The sequence below is a fragment of the Chlorocebus sabaeus genome, chromosome 20 (genome assembly GCF_047675955.1).
Source record: "Chlorocebus sabaeus isolate Y175 chromosome 20, mChlSab1.0.hap1, whole genome shotgun sequence".
Taxonomy (NCBI): Eukaryota; Metazoa; Chordata; class Mammalia; order Primates; family Cercopithecidae; genus Chlorocebus; species Chlorocebus sabaeus.
In genome coordinates, this window is record NC_132923.1 from 103,472,940 (window position 1) to 103,493,143 (window position 20,204).

Here is a 20,204-nt window from a genome sequence, read left to right on the forward strand (position 1 = left end):
AAATATCCTGGGTTTCTTGACTAAATCACATTTTTTCCTTTTACCCGTTCTTCTCTGTTCTCTCCAGTTTTGTTTCTCTATCCAATATTTTGAGTTCTTAAATGTTCCCTAGAATCCTCTCTGTTCTTTCTTCTTCCAAAGACACATTTTCTTCCTAAATCACTTTACCATTCTACTGCTTCATTCCCAGGAAAAAATCTACCTCTTCTCAATTTTATTTGTCCAAGGGGAGTGGCAGTTTTCTCAGTAGCTGACATTTCATATGTTGTCCCCTCATGATGGGAAGAGCTAGGAGGGAGAAACAGAGCTTCCCACTGTATTTGGAGACTGGAATTCCTAGGAACCAGGGCCCTATAGTTATACTTTATTTTGTAGGATAATCTACAACGAGCTCACAGACGATAGAGAATTAACTGCTATTGTAGAGGCAAATGGTTTCGAAGGGTACTGAAAAGTCACATCCACTGCTATGATTCATAATTAATGTTTATTTAATTTAAATGGAAATGGAGCAATATGCTTTCAAAAGTAATACATTACATATGATAAAAAAATTTTCCTTTGCTGTAAGCATGGCTTAAATAAAATCAATCTGTGCAGCATAAGATAAGTTAGAATGGACTTTTCTCTATCTCCTTCCATTTTTCTCTTCAGCCTCACCTTTCTCCCATTCCATTTTTCTTCCTACCATGCTTTTTTGTTCTCATTCAGCTTTTCTGTCCATCACTGGACAGTAAGTAGGTCTTTCCAATAAGTCAGTCTACTTAGTTGCTACCACTGCACTAAATAGTGAGTTTTGTTCTACTTGGAGTATGGAGAGGAAGGGGGAGAAATAGACAAGATGACAAATGAATCACTTGAAACTCAGTTTGATGATTTTTTAATGCTTGTCCTTGGGGTCTTTTGTCTCAGCTGCTGAGAGTTTTGGACAAGGCTCAGAGAGTTTTCATTTCCAAATATCACACTCACGTGTTAAAAGCACATGTGGGACAGGAATTGCCTGCGAAGAGTGTGAAGGAATTTCCAGAGTGATAGCAACGTTCTGTGGTTTTGACAGGTGTTTGGGTTACACAGGTACAGGCATTTGTCAAAACTCAGCACAGGCACACTCAAGATTAGGATGTTTACTTGATTATTACCATGTTCATGCACAATCTGTGCATTTTGTTATATGTGAGTTTCCCTCAGAAGGAAAAAAAGCACATGTAGTTATCAGAGTCTCATCTCTGAATGTGGCATGAGGACTCATCTGCTGCTGTCTGGGAAGATGGGTTGGTGGCTGGTGGTCTAGGCTGATTGATCCTTCCCTGTTGCTTTTCCATGAGCCCCTAGCTGCCTGTGGGCACTGGATACAGGTGGACTCCTCAGGGAGCCTGTGTCCCCCAAGGGAGCCTCCAGAAGGGCCAAGGCTGCCATCTCCCACACTCTCTGGGCCATGCCACCCAGGTACACAGTTTGCCATCCACCCCTTTCTGCCGCCTTGATGAAGAAGACCACTTTAGAGTTTACAGCTACCTCTCCGCCTCCTCATGAGTCTTCTGGCCCTTGCCCCTGGAGAAGTGCCCTCCAAGTCCAGTCCAGCAAGGCACAGAAACTTTTTAGCGCATCTGAAGTGCCTGCACCTGTACAGGGACTCCTGCAAAGCACAGAAGAGGCAGGAAGCCCCCTGTCTGGAAATGCTACACTCCCATTTGCTGTGTGAAAGGCAGCCAGGGAGGGATTCAAAGCAGGATGAGGACCATTTTAGGAGGGGAGGCAGGGAGAGCAGGGGACAGGGTCAGACATGGGCTCATGTGGCCTCAGGTCTTGGCCTCCACTTGGCAGACCTGGGGTCAGACTGGGTTTGGTCTGACTCTAACTGAGCCCCTGAGCATCGCTGATATGTCCCTCCCTGCTCTCCTTCCTTCTTGACTTTCTCTCTCTCTCTCTCTCCTTCCCTCCCTCCCTCTCTCCCTCCCTCCCTCCCTCTCTCTCTCTCTCTCTCTCTTTCTCTCTCTCTCTCTTAGTCCACAGGATCTGTCTTCTTAGGATAAGGAAGACAGAGGGGAGTTAAGAGTAGGAAGCAGGAGGGATGTGGGAGGAGAGCATGCAGAGAAGTCTCCCTAGCTAAGCCCCCTCTCTAAGAGCTCAGTGGGTGGACAGGACAGCCAGCATCCCCTGGGATCACACCCACCTTCCCCAAGGAGCTTTGGTCTGTTGAGCCTCCATGCCATGTAAATATTCTGTTTTTCTCTGTGTGCTGCAAGGTGAAGAGAGTTGGGAAGAACTAGCCTACAAGATGAGAGAAAGCACAAATTAGAGGCACCCCTTCTCCCTGCCGCCAGCATCACCCCAGCCTACCACCGTGCTGACCTGCTGGGCTAGTCCATTCTCCTTTCCTTCTGTCTCTGTCTTGTCTAGCGGTGGGCCTGAGCAGTTGTCCGGAACCTGCTGTGCCCAGTAATGGGGTGAAGACTGGCGAGCGCTACTTGGTGAATGATGTAGTGTCTTTCCAGTGTGAGCCGGGATATGCCCTCCAGGTACCTCCCCTGACACCCTAGAGCAGGAAACAGGTGTCCCCTGAGATGTGGTTGGCCAGCCTTGTACCAGCAGAGCTACAATTACCAAAGAACAGGGAGCAGCCCCCAGGTCCCCTGGGTACCATTATCCTCTCCTGGAGCTGTTCATGCGAAAGATAAACTCTGCTGACTAACAATTTGGCACAAGCCAACCTCCAATGTGTTCCTGCAAAGTTGGGTTTCATTCGGCTTTAGGGAAATTTAATTTCCCTTTGAAGGCCATCAGGGAATTTAGTAATTAAAGGAATCTCACAAGGAAACCTCTAATAATGAGAATTCTTTAGTAATGGTTGTTAATAATTGTCCTTCCCCAAATTCTCTCTCCCTCTGCCTTACTCCCATCCCACAGTGGATCTGTGTGTCTTTGTGTATCTTGTTCCCTAACATGAGGCCCCTGAACCAGACCCCTGTACAGCCCCTGGTTGTACACACAATTGTGCCCACGGGGACAGCTAGCCCATCCCTGTTCCTGATTCCTCCAGGGCCACGCCCACATCTCCTGCATGCCCGGAACCGTGCGGCGATGGAACTACCCTCCTCCACTCTGTATTGGTAAGAGAGCCCAGACTTTACAATTCATTCCAACCTATTTTCTCTCAGGGATCTTAGCTCAGTAGTGTATCATTGAGTTCAAGTTCAAATCAGAAGAAAGTCTGATATTCTGGATTTGTTCCAAGTCAGTCGTTTTAAACTGATGTTTTTATAATATCTAACTCCCGTTTAACACAGTCATGACTTTTGGAATCCTCTGCCCCACCAAATGAAAAGTTACAGGAGGTCTGCCCATTTGAAAACATGATGATGACCATTCTGGCTCCAGTTAATCAGTCAGATCCCAGATGAAATTTCTAGGCACTTTGGGCTTCCCCCATAACTTCTTGTGGGACAGACAGACAAATCTAATAAAGAAATGCTGAGGGTGGCCGGGCGCAGTGACTCATGCCTGTAATCCCAGCACTTTGGGAGGCCGAGTCGGATGGATCACTTGAGATCAGGGGTTCGAGACCAGCCTGGCCAACATGGTGAAACCCCATCTCTACTAAAAATACAAAAATTAGGCAGATGTGGTAGCACACACTTGCAATCTTAGCTACTCAGGGGACTGAGGCAGGAGAATCACTTGAACCCGGGAGATGGAGCTTGCAGTGAGCCAAGATTGTACCACTGTACTCCAGCCTGGGTGACAAAGCAAAACTCCATCTCAAAAAAAAGCATAAGAAAAGAAAAAAGAAAAAGAAATGCTGAGGGTTACGTGTGAAACAAGGACTTGGCTTCGTCCCTTACCCTGTGCTACAGCAGTAATGAGCAGATCAGTAGACACAAGAAAAGACAGCATCTCCCCTTCAGAAGCTTCTGGTCTAGCTAGGCAAGGAAGAAAGGCACATTTATTTAATATCTATTATATGCTAGGCATGGAGCTTCATATTTCCTTATATCAGCTCTTCAGGGAAGGTACCATTACCCTCAATTTGCAAACAAGAAATCTCAGTTTTTTAGGATTAAAAAGGAAGTGGCAGAGTCAGGAACTGAAGCCTAAGGTTCTCTGGTGCCCAGTCGACTGTGAGGTGCCCTTCAAGGCTGACCTTGGGGTAGGAAGTGCAGGGAGGTAAGGGAGTGACACTCAAGCACGACAGCATTTCTCTTCTGTGGTTTCACCACGGCGTAGGGCATGGGCATCTGTGGAGCAGGCCAGAAATGTGAATGGTCAGCCCAAGGCACTTTCCCCCATTAGAGACTACAAAGACCTTACATGGAAACCATCCATTTAACAGCAGCTGCTGTTCTTTGGGGGTTTACAACATATGCCAGCCTTGTCCCAAGTAAAAGGCAGTCCTTTCTGATGTGGCCTCATAACAACCCTGTTAAATAGGTGCTGTCACTAGTTCCATTTTACAGTTGTGGGAAACCAAGTTCTGGAGGGTTTTGAACTTGCCCATGATCCCATCGGAAGTGAAGGTGGGATGGTGACCCAGGCAGTCGAGGCTGGAGCCTACTCTGCACTGTTTTCGGGTCTGTTTGCCAAGCTGCCCTCTCCCCAGAAAACACTTGCCTGGACCTGCCAATCCCTGTTCTACGATCCTTTCCCTGGGTCTCTAAGACTGGCTAGCCCCTTTCTGTTCACGCAACCTTTTCCTAATAAGATGCAAAAGAAAAGAACTGATGTCAACTAACCAGACTGCAGGAGCACCCCAGCCCTGCATCCTCAGATGACTCTGAACTCACCTTGATTGGCTATCAGATATCCCTAAGCCCTTGGGTCGCTCAGACAGCCTGATTGGCTCCTGTGAAACGCTGATCACAGTCACTTTTCTGAGGATGGGATCGTGGTGAGCCTCCCCTGCCGGCCACCCTGCCCCCTGAAATACATATTTGAGAAGAGCCTGGCATGGTGCTGGGCACAGAGTGGGGACTGGGCCTTCTTTCATCCTTTTTCTGCAGTCTTGGAAGAGTGGATTGGGCAGTGAGGAGAGGGAGATTTGGGGGATAGGGTAAGAAATGATCAGACTTCTTTTGGCACAGAACTTCCTCACTTTTCCTGCACATCCTCACCAGGGAACTGACCTGTGAAGGGCATGTTCAAGGTCAAGGGTCCATAACTTGGGCTTGTGGACTTTTAGGCTGTCCCAGAATGCACTTCCCTTCCTGAATGTACATACTGAATGTTGCCCATGGGCATAGTCTTTTAAGAAGATTCCTTTGGATTCTCAAGGGGCTTTATGACTCATGAAAGCTTAAAAACTGCTGCTTGAAGGGAGCTTCCAAACATTGGCAGGGCCATGTACACCCCTTGATGTTGTCCTGACCCTCTGTCTCATCTCATTGTCACAGCACAGTGTGGGGGAACAGTGGAGGAGATGGAGGGGGTGATCCTGAGCCCCGGCTTCCCAGGCAACTACCCCAGTAACATGGACTGCTCCTGGAAAATAGCACTGCCCGTGGGCTTTGGTAAGTCTCCAACCCCCAGAGGAGACAGGCTTCATGCCCAGACCCCTGAGCTTAAAACCACTGTCGGCCGGGCGCGGTGGCTCAAGCCTGTAATCCCAGCACTTTGGGAGGCCGAGACGGGCGGATCACGAGGTCAGGAGATCGAGACCATCCTGGCTAACACGGTGAAACCCCGTCTCTACTAAAAAATACAAAAAACTAGCCGGGCGCGGTGGCGGGCGCTTGTAGTCCCAGCTACTCGGGAAGGCTGAGGCAGGAGAATGGCGTAAACCCGGGAGGCGGAGCTTGCAGTGAGCTGAGATCCGGCCACTGCACTCCAGCCTGGGCGACAGAGCGAGACTCCGTCTCAAAAAAAAAAAAAAAAAAAAAAAAAAAAAAAAAAAAAAAAAAACCACTGTCCGCCAAAATCTCTTAGCACAACCTTGGGCCAAGCCTATTTAACACTCTGCCTCTCTGTTTTCTCATCTATTGACCTCTTGTGCCATTGTGAAGACCAATTAAGAATGGCAGAGATTAACATACAGGGGGAGAAAAATCTTAGGGGTTGCCATTATTATTATTTGAGCCATAAACTAAAATCCAGGAATGTGGAATGAGGAAGTACTTGGGTTATACCTAACACTGTATCACTTGATATTAAAAATTAAAAATTAATTACTCAGGGATTTTTTTAAAAAGGGGGGGAAATCTGTCGTACAGAGATTGGACCCCAAGTTGTACTTTTAACTCCAATGTCTGATTTATCATCCTAATTAAATTGAGCCAAATCAATGTGAAGTCGAGTTCGCATTCTTCTTCGTATGCACATTCCAGACGGCCTAGAGATTGGGAAGGTTGGTTTTTTTTTGGGGGGGGTGTTATTTTTGTTTTTTGTTTTGTTTTTGGAGTTCGAGTATGCCAGGCATGGGAGGTTGTCAGGGTGTGGAGGACATCAGTGTGGGTACAAAATTTAATTGCTGGTGATCCACGTATCATGTACTGGGAATATCATTTAACCCCAAATGTCTCTGTTGAAGGGACGAGGGCTTTGTGCTTACATGGAACCAATGGGCTGTACACATGGGTCATCTTGCCCCGGCCATCGCACTGCTTCTAGGAATGAAATGTCCCAAGGGGATTATGCCCGCACAGCCCTGTATGCCAGTCTGTGAGCCCCAGAAATGAAGATCTCCCATTTTACCCTTCATTATTCAGCCTGGAGTGTGATTAGAGATTAGAGAAGGGACTTTTGGGAAAAAGCAGTCTGACTGGCCTTCTCTAAATCCGGTTGGAGGGGAGGAGAGAGCTTGGTGGCCCTCTGAAAGATGTTATTTTCTGTTCAGTACCATCTTCTGAAGGAAACCGGGTGTGAAGCGATGACACCCTCGGCAGCCTTTATGACTCCAGACTTTGAGATATTAAGAGGATCTGGGAGACCCTATACCTCTGCATCCAGTCTTGGGACAGAACCAGGATGATAGAAGGTGGGGAGGGCAACATCCAAAGGCAAACAGAAGTGTGAATGAGGTGGCTTTCCCTGTAAGTCCTTATGTTCAGCCACCATTTTCATCTCTAAGTTCTGGGTGCTAATTCAGACTTCAGGGAAGAAGCTACTGCTGGGTCCAGTCGCAGAGGCCCGGATCCCTTGCTTTCGAGTTAGTGTTGGATTCTGCCGAGGTCCCTAACTTGGTACCTGGTCTCAGCTTGTAAAGAGCTGCTGCAGCTACATGCTGCTCCACTAGATGGCGGTCACAGTCCAGTTCTTTCCGCGGAGCTCAAGTCAGAAATTCCGCCATCCTTGAAGAGCCCCTTTGGTGAGCATGCAGCCCTCAGTGCTCCTGTATAAGGGGACGATGCCTGGCGGTGGAATGAAAAGTAGAGGCTCCTTAGGTAATGTGTACAAAGATGCTCATCACAGGCTAACACGGTGAAACCCCGTCTCTACTAAAAATTAGCTGGGCGTGGTGGCAGACGCCTGTAGTCCCAGCTGCGCGGGAGGCTGAGGCAGGAGAATGGCGTGAACCCGGGAGGCGGAGCTTGCAGTGAGCCGAGATCGCGCCACTGCATACCAGCCTGGGCGACAGAACAAGACTCCATCTCAAAAAAAAAAAAAAAAAATCGCAAAATTATCTGCAACTTGGGAACTATCTGCATGTTCATGAATTGGGGAGTGAACTGTGTGGCTGGATAATTCATAAAATGGAATTAACATGCAGTTAAAATGAATGAACTATCTTTTTGTATATTAACATGGATAGACCTTGAAAAACACAATATTATGTTAAAAAAGTAAGTACAGTATAATATTTATGTAAATGTTGAAAACACATAAACCCAAATACGTATTTAAGAATTCAAAACCATGAACTGGAAGGATATCTTCCAAATTCATGTGATTGCTTCTGTGGAGGGCAGGAGGGGAATGGAACAGGGCAGGAGATGAAAGGTCTTCAACATTAAGTGTCAAGTCTTTATTTTGTTCTTTAAATGATCAGATGCAAAAAAAATTACACTCGTGCTTATTCTGAGCTCATTAGATGGTACAGATAAGCCAATTTTCAAAATGAAAATCCATCTATAATCTCATCATGCAGTGATAGTCACTAATAACTTAGTCCCCCACCGTTAGCATGTAAGTCTCATGAAGACAAGGACTTTCTTGATCTTGCTCATTCTGTACAATGCCTAGCACAGCCCTGATGTACAGCAAATGCCCAGCAAATATTCTTAGCGAGTGAATTAATATTCTTCCGTGTTTTATAATACAAAAATTAGAATTGTATACAGCATTCTATTTTGTCCTCTGATTTTTACAATTAGCAATGCAGTATGGGCTTTTTCCTATGCTCAGTAAATATATTTCTTCAATAACATTTTCCATAGTGATCTAATTTTGAAAAATCTTATCAGTAAACAAACATTAATGTTCCCACCTTTGTTCTTGAAACAGTATATTAATATGTACATTAAGAACTTAATTAGATTTATTTAACCTGTCAGGTTGCTAGAAGGTCTTGATTAACTCACTAAGATCCCAAAGTGTAAACTTTCTTTGGCTTCTTTATGGAACAGAGGGGACAAAGTGTACTTCTAAGCCCTATGTTTCTGAATTATCATAAGGGTTCTAGAAAACAGCAGTATTGAAGGTCATGTCTTTTGATTAAGTATGGGGGGGTGTTATTTTTAAATGAAAAGTTTATTCTAGCAAAACTATCTTTATGCTGATATTGGACATATGAATCATAAATTAAAACAAGTGTTGACCCTGAACTTTGTTTTCAACAAAATCAAATGAACTCCAGTGGAGCTCTGAAATGACTGATGCCTTTATTTTTGAATGAATAATACACTTTTAAGTTCAGCCCTGTCAAAGACAAGAGACTTGACTGGACTGGCAATTCCCAAAGCCTGTTCTAGGAGCCTAGGCTGGGTGGGAAATCAATAGCAGGGACTCATGGCTCTGGCAGGAGCTGCTTCCAGGAGGCAGCACACTTGAGGCAGGACTGTGTTGCTTTGGGCACTGTCTGCCTCTGTCTTGCTCCCAGGAGCTCACATCCAGTTCCTGAACTTCTCCACCGAGCCCAACCATGACTACATCGAAATCCGGAATGGCCCCTATGAGACTAGCCGCATGATGGGAAGATTCAGCGGAAATGAGCTTCCGAGCTCTCTCCTCTCCACGTCCCACGAGACCACCGTGTATTTCCACAGCGACCACTCCCAGAACCGGCCAGGATTCAAGCTGGAGTATCAGGGTAAGGAAAAAGAGCACCGCCTTTACTTCTCTGTCTATCCCCATCTCTTACCCCAACCACCCACCTTCCCAGCCTTCCATGGGGAGGACAGAACACCGGAAGGGGTGGGTTGCAGTGGCAGATCCAGCCAGGGAAGCTTCCTTTTGGTGGCAGATCACTCCAGCCCCCATGGCCATCTAACCCCATTTGGCAGCTTAAGTTCTCCCACAGCCTTTTCAAGAGTGGCAGGCCCAGCAGCACCCTCTGAGGCTCCCAATCTGTACAGTTATCCCTGGGCAAGTGTCCCATCTGTGCCTTCTCAGGTATCCCCAAGTGTCCAGCCGGTCACTTCCCCTTGGGCTTGATAAACTGAATTACTTCCCCAGAGTCCTTCCCTGCACATCAAGCCCAATTACTCTCAGCAAAGCTCTTCCTATGACAATAATGGTCCCAAGGGCACCTCTAAGCCTTGCACAAGGAGCAGGTTTTCCTGTGAGGCCCAACCACACTCACCACAGCTCTACCTCCCTGAGGTGGGATCCCGTGACAGGCCCCACTCCTTCCGGCACATTCCCTGGAAACAGCCCCATCTACACTCAGGTTCCCCTGTGTTGTGGACCATCCATTACCTGTGGATGTGGAGATTGTGCCCAACCTGTGCAACTGTACATGGTGGTCCTGAGTAAGCCCAACATCTCACTTGGATGCTTCCCTTATTGGGACTGACTGAAGCATTTGTTCTAACCCCTTTCTCAGATTCTTCCACTGAACTTTAAAAAATATTTTTAGATTTTTTTTTCCAAAACTAATTCATGTTTGTTAAAAAAAAAAAAAAAATCTAAACACTGTAGATAATTTTGTGAGCACATTGTGTTAGCTCAGGCTGCTGTAACAAAATACCATAAGCCAAATGGCTTATAAACAACAGAAATTTATTTGTCACAGTTCTGAGGGCTGGGAAGTCCAAGATCACAGTGCCAGCAGATTCCATGTCTGGCGAAGACCCACTTTCTAGTTCATAGACAGTATCTTCTCACTGCATCCTCACATGGTAGAAGGTGCAAAAGAACTGTCTCAGGCCTCTTTTATAAGGGAATTAATCCCATTTATGAGGGTAGGCCACCAAAGGCCCTGCCTTCAAATACCCTCACATGGGGGTTTAGGTTTCAACATAGGAATTTGAGGGGACAGAAATATTCAGGCCCTAACACCCATCACAGAAAGTCAGAATCCTCCCATAATCCCACCACATCACTACCCTATGCAGATATATACACTTTCAACAATTCAATATATATTCCCCCCTTTTTTCAGTATATATATTGCTGTAGCTATATTTTTAGCCAAAATTGGATCGTACTGTAGTTTTGCAGTTTTGTTTTTTAAAGTTAATTTTTAATTACACAAACAATTTACAAACATATTCATCTTGTTTTAAAAAAGAAAAATACAAGAAAGAAATTAAAACCTTACAAGTTAGGCCAAAGCTCTTTGTCTACAGCCTCCAAACCCAGGATTATTCTCCAGAAACAGCTACTATTGTTTAGGTGTGACCTTTCCAGGCCTAGATATATATATGCTACGTGTACCTGTGAAAACTATGTAACATTTTATAAAATTTTTTGAGCATGTTTTCTATATAAAAAGTACCATCCTATATGCAGCTTTCTGAGACTTGACTTCTTTATTCTGGAAATAATATGGTGTGGATGGAGCTCCTCCCTTGCCAGAGAAGAATACTGAGCGGGGACTGGGCATGTCATTTAGGGAAAGCCTTAAAGGGCATCCCACGAGGTGGGTGCAACTGAATCTGTTCTACAGGAGACTTCAGGGTTCCGGGGTCCATCTCAGGGTAAACTTTGGTGAATGTGGCTGGGCTTGTCACCTAGAGGGAGCCTCAGAAGTTGGGCCTTACACCCAGACAGAGTCACTTCACTGGTGTTAGTACAGCTGCCACACCCAGGGAAGGTGTGTGCAGGCTCATCACAGAGGCCAGCCTTGCCCGAGGATGTCTGTGCCTATTATCTGGGAGGTGTGTACCTGTCAAACAGGTCATGATGCTTCGGATGGCTGTGATGTCACAGGAGGGACTTGGTCCCAAATATGTCCTCTCAGAGTCAGATGCAGTGCGTTCCCCCAAGGCGTTCCCTGTTTGTCAGGGCTACTATAAGAAAGTACCACAAACTGGGTGGCTTAAACAACAGAAACTTACTGTCCAGTGGCTCTGGGCCTGGATGTTCAAGACCAAGGTGTCAGCAGAGTTGGTTCCTTCTGAGGCCCATGAGGGAGACTCTGTCCAGGCCCCTCCCTTGGCTTCTGGTAGTTCGTGACAATCTTGGATTCTCAGCTCTTAGAAGTATCACCCCGGCCTCTGGCTTCATCTTCACTTGGTGCTCTTCATGTGCCTCTGTCTCCAAATTCCCACCTTCTATAAAGATACCAGTCATGCTGGATCAGAGCCCACCCTAGTGACCTCATTTTAATATCCATAAGTTTGGTAAAGATCCTATCTATTTCCCATAAGGTCATATTCACAAGGAGTGAAGTCTTGAGCATATGAGTTTCGGGAGACACATTTCAGCCCCTTGCACCCCTGCCAGGCCCAAGTGCTCTCTCCCTGAGACCTTCCCTCTCTGATAAATATAAGGAATAGTGGTGCCACCATTGTGCCAGGGACAGCTGCGTTGGGCCCACCCAGTGCACTGTGCCTTAACCCTAGACAACAGGCACAGTCGTGCCACTGAATCCCTGTGATGGGACTGGCCACTCACTGTGCTCCACGTGTGATGAGCCCACTTGTCCTTGTAAAAATCATCCCTGTGTGGCCACTTCAGATTCTCCATTGACTCCCCCAACAGAAGAGGCCTAACTACCCCCACAGAGCCCTGGCCTTGGGCTCACTCGCCCCTGCTTCCCCAGCCCCCACCTTGGGAAATGCTGCCACAATGGCCACCCTGCACAAGGGGCCCCTCTGTCCCCCTGAGGTTTCCTGGACGACAAGCCAACATTCAGGGCTAGCGTGCCTCCCTGGGATGGGCCTGTCTCTGCTGCTGAGGTTTGCAGCCTCCAGAGGCCCAGTCCTCCTCTGAAGACTTTGCCTGTGTAGGAAGGCCAGGGGGCAGCGAGTTGCCTTCAGACACCCAGCTCCTCCACCAGGAGTTGGCCCAACGTGTGAGAGGCACAGCAACGTCCAACGGGGCTTCCACCCTGTAATGGGCCCCCTCCTCCCACAAGTGTGTGACCTTCAGGACTCGCCTAGATGTTCGCCTTCAGTCCCAGGCCCAGCTACTCCCTCAGCGTTCACCTGTCTGCCACAGTCCCAAGGACTCCTGTGGAGCCACACATGGTGCCGGGGCACCTGCCCCACTCAGACTTGGGCTACACCCCCATTAAGGCTTCTCATTTGAGGTGATCCCAACCTCTCGGGCTAGGTTGTCTCTAGGGCCAGAGGCCTAAGTACTCCCACAGAGACCTCATCGTTTGTGATAGGCCCAAATAATTCTCCCTGACCATAAGCCCACACTCTCCGTTTACACCTTCCTCTGCCATATGGAGCTGCACCTTGTAAGCAAGCTCTGACCACTCTCCCCAGGTTTTTTCTCTGGGGACAGACCCAACTCTCTATGGCCCCTCAACTTTCCTTAGAAGTCCAACTCTTTACTCTTTCTCAAAATTCCTCCAACTGACACTCTGCACTTCCCATGCTAGGGTCTTCTTTTCTCTTCTTCGAGTAAAGATTCCCATTAAGTTCTTAGTGGCAGCATAAAGAACTCCTAGCCAGGCCTCCCGGTCCTACATGCTTAATGTGTTCCATGACAATTTCTCAGGAGGGTTCTGTTTATAAAGAACTTGGGGAAATAGCTAAGACGTACAACTGTCCCCAAATGCTAGGCATCATCATCATTAATGTCTTAAAATAATGTCATTTTGGTTGAAATGGTGTCTACCTGATTATGGCACTATTTGGAAGCGTGTTCCCACTGTCACCACTTGTGTCCCTTTAGGACAAACCCACCTGCCCCCGTGAGGAGTCCTTCTTTGGGGAAGTTCATGCTTCCTCCTCTTAGGGTTTATTTCTGCCTTATATGGCCAACCTCTCCCTTTGAAGCTTCTTCCAGGGGAACAGGCTCTGAGGTTTCTCTCAGTGTCGAGGTACTCTCACTGAAGTTTCTGTCTTTTTGAAGAGCCTAGATCCTTCCACTGGAGATGATTCCTGTAGGAGAGGCCCAGCTGCTCTCATCAAGGCTGCTCCTGGCTTCTCACACACAGCCACTCCCTTCATTCTGTCCCCATCTCTAGGTCCACATGGTTACCCTGAGCCTTTCTGCAAAGACCCAACCCATCCCATTGGGTTGCCTCCCTGGGCAAAAGGTTCCCTGCTTTCGCTAAGACTTTCATTGCCAAATGGCCCAAACCCCGGTGCCGCAGGGCCAGGCCTGTCCTGGGGCTGAGCAGCCGCCCCACCCATGTGGCTGCACCCAATTACCTCGATGATTTCCCAGGAAAACCTGCCCAATTCCTCCCCTGAGACTTCCCTGTGAGGTACTGAATGGAAACACAGCCACCATTATCACGTGAGCGCTTAGGAAATGTTAGCTTCGAGATCCGTGTTATTGACGTTGTTATTACGTATAAGAAACACATCTATTTCCAAGGAGCATCCAGCCAGTCCCAACTACTTCCACCGAGGATTCCCATTGTAGGAACATTCTTTCCCCTCCCACTGCCAATTTCCTGAGTGGAGTGGGCCCAATTACTGCCACAAAGGCTGTTCTGTGTCCTGTGGACCCAATTCATCAAAGGCCTTGCTCAGGAATCTCTCACTGGCCTCTCCCTGATGGACTGACCTCAGCTGCTTCCACGGAGGCATCTCCTATAGAATCAGGCCACCCACTCTCATGGAAGCAGCTTCCCTGCTCTTTGAAGGGACTTGCTTTATGACAGTCACACGTCCCATAGCCCAGCTACTCCCTCTGAAAAGCTTCTCACCTTGCCACAGATTTGACTTACTCCCACCAGATTTCTTCCTTCCTGAGAGGTTTTGATCTCTCGGAGTTGGAAAGAACCAACTCAACTCCGCCCGTCGCCGCTTCCTATGTCTGGGAACTTGATCCTGGTTGTGAAGGTTCAATGAGATAAGCAACATGAAAGGAGTTAGGCCAGCGCCTGGCCCCCAGTGGCGCTCGGTGAATAGAGGTTCAGTTGAGCAATGTCTTCCTTGAGTCTTCTTTTCCTATGGAATTACTAATAATAGATACTATTTACTGAGCTTTCACCATGTGCCAGTACTGTGGAAAGAGCTATGTATGTGTTATCCTACGTAGTCCTCAAAATAATCATTCTATACACAGGAAAACTGAAGCGTACAGAAGTTAAATTACTTACCCAAAGCCAACGACTCGTACATGACAAAGGTCCATCTGAGTCCAAGTCTTGAGGCTTTACCACTATGCTCTCTGCCACTCCTATTTTCTGGTCGGAGAGAATAAAGCAACTTTTTCTTCCAATCTTTTCCAGCCTATGAACTTCAAGAGTGCCCAGACCCAGAGCCCTTTGCCAATGGCATTGTGAGGGGAGCTGGCTACAACGTGGGACAATCAGTGACCTTTGAGTGCCTCCCAGGGTATCAACTGACTGGACATCCTGTCCTCACATGTCAACATGGCACCAACCGGAACTGGGACTACCCCCTGCCCAAGTGTGAAGGTATGTCCCTCCCTCATCCCCAGCAGTTCTTCCTCAGGTGCTCGTAGAGACTGGTCCAGAGCAATCCCCTGTTCCACCTGCCTGCTCCATGGGATCTCCAGGGCTGGAGGTCCAGGCAAACCATGGTCCATCCTGTTTTCACATGGTGTGGCCCGGCGTCTCCACGGAGAGGGTCCTGGTGACAGGGCTCTGGGCCAGCACTAGGGAGGACCTGGAGGAGACGTAGGCCACAGCCAAGAGGAAGACATACCCAGCCCTGGGGAAGATCCACCCTGACAGGCTGGAGGACCCCCACTGGAAGGGAAGGTTCCACGTGAGGGAGTGGGAGCCCAATGTGTGCTGAGGGCTGGAGAGGTAGAGTTAATCCAGGCACCTTCCCAAAGGGAGAAGAGGATGAAGCCTCTTTCTAAGAACTCTCTTGCTCCCCTCTTCATCTTCCCCCTCCCTGCCCCATTATACTCTCCTCCTACACGGGACTGGAGAGACCTGAGTTGATCTGTCAGGGAGCTGGAGGTGGCACTTCCTTGGGTCTTCTTCCTTACCCAGAACCGGGATGGAAGGTGACCAAGAGCTTGTGCTGCCTCCACCCTCATCTGCATACTTCAGTTCCATTTGCCTTCCCTCTTCATTCTGGCAGCCCAGCATTTTCCTGGAGGAGAGGCAGGAATTTGTCTTGAAAGAGGAAGCCTTAGCAAGGGCAATAACCCAGGAAAGAGTGCTCCAGGTCTGGGATCAGATTACCCCAGGCTCCAACTCAAACCCCTTTGCCTCTCTGAGCTTCAGGTTCTTCCTCAGTAAAATGGAACTTCTCATCTATATTTCACAAGAGCTGAAGGATTTCACAGATGGCTCACTCTCAGACTCAAACTCTCAGTTTAACTCTCAATGGAAAGAGGGACCTTGTTTGCGAAACTGAGCTGTTCTGGTGTTGGAATGTAAAACTGTGATTTCTAAAACTATTATAGCCTCAGTTCATTTTTCAGATTTTCAGAGCTCTGCTATGCATAACCAGTGGGTCATTCCACAATTGTTGCCCCATCACGTGCTGTGCAACAAGCCTCATCGTGGGCTTTCTTCCCTTCTCATGCCTTGTTTGTCTTTTTATGGCATAATGGGAGAGAGAAAAGAGCAGCGCTTTCTCAGTCTGCTGGCTTGAGCCAGAAGCTCCTCTTCTTCCTCAGAAACCTTCTTCCCTTGGCTTCTCTGACACCATACTCTCTTGCTTTCTCCCATGTCCCTTATGGCAAATTTTAAGCTGCTTGATATAGCACACATGACCCTTAGGTTAGGGCCTAGCCCCTGCTGACCTCCCATATTCTCCACTATTACAGATTTTATGTTCCAGCTAAGCTGAAATACTTGGTTTTCCAGTGTGCCATGTTTTCTTGCCTCTGGGTCTTAGCATATGTTGTTCCTTTCCCATACAGCATTCCTCTCTCTTACCTTGCCTACTTAGCCCTAGTCATCCCTTAGGTCTGAGTATAAATGTGAATTATACCAAGAATCCAAGTCCAGGCGCAGTGGCTCACGCCTGTAATCCCAGCACTTTGGGAGGCTGAGGCGGGTGGATTACAAGGTCAGGAGATCAAGACTATCCTGGCTAACACGGTGAAACCCCGTCTCTGCTAAAAATACAAAAAATTAGCCAGGCGTGGTGGCGGGCGCCTGTAGTTCCAGCTACTCGGGAGGCTGAGGCAGAAGAATGGCATGAACCTGGGAGGCGGAGCTTGCAGTGAGCCGAGATCGCGCCACCGCACCCCAGCTTGGGCGACAGACCGAGACTCCATCTCAAAAACAAAAACAAAAACAAAAAAAATCCTTTCTTACAAAACCAGATGCAGGGCTCCCCCAAACACCCCTGTGGCATTCACAATGATGACATGGTCCAGCCTGTGCTACAGATGCTGGTGTGTTTGGCTGTGTCCCAGTAGTGTGCATGCCTGGGACAGAACTAGAGTACCTTGCTCCCCACTGTCTCCCAGGCAGTGCCTGGCACCCAGGAGATATTCAGCTTATGTAGCAGGGATGGCATGTACCTGTGTACCACTTTCAGGATGTATGTGCATTCACAGGACCCCTGGCCTCTGCTTGGAGTCTATTGGGATTCTCTCTCAGTCTAGTCTGCCCCGTCCAGATGTCTGCTCGATGCCCCATGTCAGCTACAACACTCATTATTCTGGACCATGGTGTTTGGGGATTTTTGTCCACCATCCCTGTCTGTTTTCCTCCCTGGTGACTGACTTTGAATACCATGAAGATGTCAAAGTCTCTTCATCCCCCTGCCTGAGGCCTAAATCAGTGAGACTAAAATTGGGTGTTGCTTTTGGGGAACAGGAAGATAAGGAGAGAGGATCTTATCTACATAGCAAATGCCTCCTCTTCCGGCGCCTGGACTGAACATTTTGCCTGCATTGTTTCACCTCATCACCACCACAATCCTATGGGGGAGGTATTCTTAGTCCCATTTTACAGGCGAGGAAATGGAGACTCAGAGAGGCTGAATTACTTATCTAAGAGTATCTGCTCAATAAATGGTTCAGCTATGATTTGAACCCAACCTTAGCCTCACCCCAGGAACCCTCAACTCAAAGTCTAGACCACTAGTACCATTCTAGAAAGAGCAGATCAAAGAAAGAAAGATTTTCCCAATTTGTTAGCTCTTCCCAGCAAAAGCACTGCAGCTCTGACCCTAACATCGGCTTCCTCCCATTGCTGGGAAGGGAAAGGGGACAGCTTCAGTGCATCCTTTCTTCTTGGCAGTTCTCTTCATAAGAAAGAGAAAGAGGGAGGCTGAGGCAGACACACAGAGGGGCCTGCAGTGACAGTTGAGAGCTAGCCAGGGTGTTCTGTGTGGGGACTGGTGGGTAGAAACAGGTGTGGCCATCGTCAGCTTGGCCTCCCCTCCCACATCCCACCTGACCTCCCTGACAGGATGATTAGTTCTAGGAGCTGGGAGTTCCTCATGAAGCCATCTGAATTCTTAGGTGGGTACCGAGGCCCTGCACTTACGTTTGTGTTCCCTTCTTGGCAGTCCCTTGTGGCGGGAACATCACTTCTTCCAACGGCACTGTGTACTCCCCGGGGTTCCCTAGCCCGTACTCCAGCTCCCAGGACTGTGTCTGGCTGATCACTGTGCCCATTGGCCATGGCGTCCGCCTCAACCTCAGCCTGCTGCAGACAGAGCCCTCTGGAGATTTCATCACCATCTGGTAGGCCAGGTGCCATGTCAACAGCCAATTAGATAAGAGCATTAGTGGGGTTCTACACTGGGTTACCCGTCAGTTATCTACTGGTTTAGAAAAACCAAGAACTGAGTGGTTTTAAAGGCTGTCAGCCTCCTGGGTTTCAAATAAACATAGTGGAATGGGGCTCAGCTGCAATGGGCCATTATGGCTCCTTGAAGGGAGAGGAATGGGAGGGCAGTGGCTCCCAGCCTGCAGCCCCGCCAGGGCCAGGGAAAGTACCAACAGGTGTGTTAACAGGAGTAGGCATGGGTACACAGACTTTTCTTAGTATTTCCAGAGTTCAAACCAACATTCTACATGTACCTGGGCTCAGCCACCCAGACTAATTGAAGAGATTTGAAGTGAAATTTTGTGATGTCCCATTGGTCATATGGTGCTGAGCCAGCACTTTTCAGCAGAACTTTCTGCAGTGATGGAAATGTTCTATGTGTATGCTGGCCAATATGGTAGTCACTGGCTACAGAGCATTTGGATATGACTGAGGATCTGATTTTTAAACGTTATTTAATCTTGATAATTTAAATGTAAATAGCCATGTGTGGCTGGCAGTGGCTGAATTGGACAGCTCAGCTCTGAGTTATGTAGTTATATATAACAAGAGTTAATTTTAAATTGGGAATACAAATTAGCATTTGATATGTGCAGTTCCCTGGACAGTTTCTTCCCAAACCACTGGATCTGTGGAAGAGCACATAATTTTAAAATTCCTTCGTTTGGTGGTTACTGCCATTCTGGGAATCATCAGGGGTTAGGGGAATTCTCTTCCAAAATTCCCAGGGCTTGGATAACTGTAACCAGACTGCCCCAGGTTAAGTTCCAGCATGATTTCCAAGCAATGGCTAGGAACAGATAGGAGGGGTTAGATAAGGTTTCAGGGAAGAAATCCTTTGCCCCAGAAGGCATTGTGGGTATACTCTTTGCTTGGAAGACAAGGAAATGGAGCCGGTGTGCATAGCAGCAGGTTCCTACACCAGCTCCTGAGCCCTGTCCTAGTGCTGCCCCAGACTGAGAGGACCTGTGGTAAGACCCACACCCTTGCTCCATGGAGCCTGAATTTCCCCCAGGAGCCCATTGGGCTGGTGAAGAATCAGGTGAATGAGGAATCAGTGTGAGCTTCACCGATTCTATCAACTATGTTGGGAGACCAAGTTGGGAATGGTTGGGAGAGGTGTCTAGGGCATGGTGTGGGGAAGTTTGGTACAAAAAGAATCATAGCTTCCCACTCCAGGTCTGTCCTAAGGCCACCGATGTCACTAAGTGGAACAGGCAGCTGTGATGACTAGTGATATGCCAGGACCTTATTTCCTATGTACAGGGATGGGCCACAGCAAACAGCACCACGGCTCGGCGTCTTCACCCGGAGCATGGCCAAGAAAACAGTGCACAGCTCATCCAACCAGGTCCTGCTCAAGTTCCACCGCGACGCAGCCACAGGGGGAATCTTCGCCATAGCTTTCTCCGGTCAGTATGGAAACCTGGCCTGGTGGGAAGGGCCAGGCTTTCAAGTCAAGGCTGAGCTTGACTCCCAGCTCCACCATTTGCAGATCAAGTGACCTTGAGTGAGTTGAATAATCTCTTGGAGCCTCAGTGTCTTCAGAGTTATGAGAATTAAATGTATTAGCCTATGTGAGAGCTCTCAGCGCAGGGTTCTGTAAATGCAAGTTTTCCTCCTATTCCACACTGCCAGGGCAGAGAGGCACAGAAGCCCAATCCTTGGTGCCAAGTCCACTCATTCATATCAACTCACTGGCTGAGTCGTCCCTATACCTATGCCCCAGCTTGTCCCTTAGCATTTTCTAGCACGATCTCCCTCTCCAAAGGGATCTAGGGCCTCTGCTGACCTCTCAAGGAGCACTGTGTTTTTGTGCACAAATGAAGGCATTGTGATTTCGAGTAGGAAGAGTATGAACAATTCAGGGTAGGTATGTCTTTACTGGTAGCCTGTTTTCTTCTACGAGTCCCAAGTTAGGGATCTGGATATTTCCTCATTTTTATTATAGTGGAATTGCCTAGAGAAACTTATAGAATGTTCTCTG

The 20,204-nt window shown here is 47.9% G+C and overlaps 1 protein-coding gene across 7 annotated transcripts in view; it reads left to right on the forward strand.

The window, feature by feature from the left end:
• CSMD2 (CUB and Sushi multiple domains 2) overlaps positions 1 to 20,204 on the forward strand; it is a 654,890-nt gene that overhangs the window by 545,839 nt on the left and 88,847 nt on the right. For all 7 annotated transcript variants that reach the window (XM_037996751.2, XM_007979489.3, XM_073007520.1 and 4 more), the window contains 7 exons: positions 2,401 to 2,519; positions 3,041 to 3,110; positions 5,388 to 5,504; positions 9,029 to 9,238; positions 14,735 to 14,923; positions 17,955 to 18,132; positions 19,484 to 19,629. In XM_037996751.2, coding sequence (XP_037852679.2) covers positions 2,401 to 2,519; positions 3,041 to 3,110; positions 5,388 to 5,504; positions 9,029 to 9,238; positions 14,735 to 14,923; positions 17,955 to 18,132; positions 19,484 to 19,629 — 1,029 coding nt within the window. The remainder of the gene's footprint in view (positions 1 to 2,400; positions 2,520 to 3,040; positions 3,111 to 5,387; positions 5,505 to 9,028; positions 9,239 to 14,734; positions 14,924 to 17,954; positions 18,133 to 19,483; positions 19,630 to 20,204) is intronic.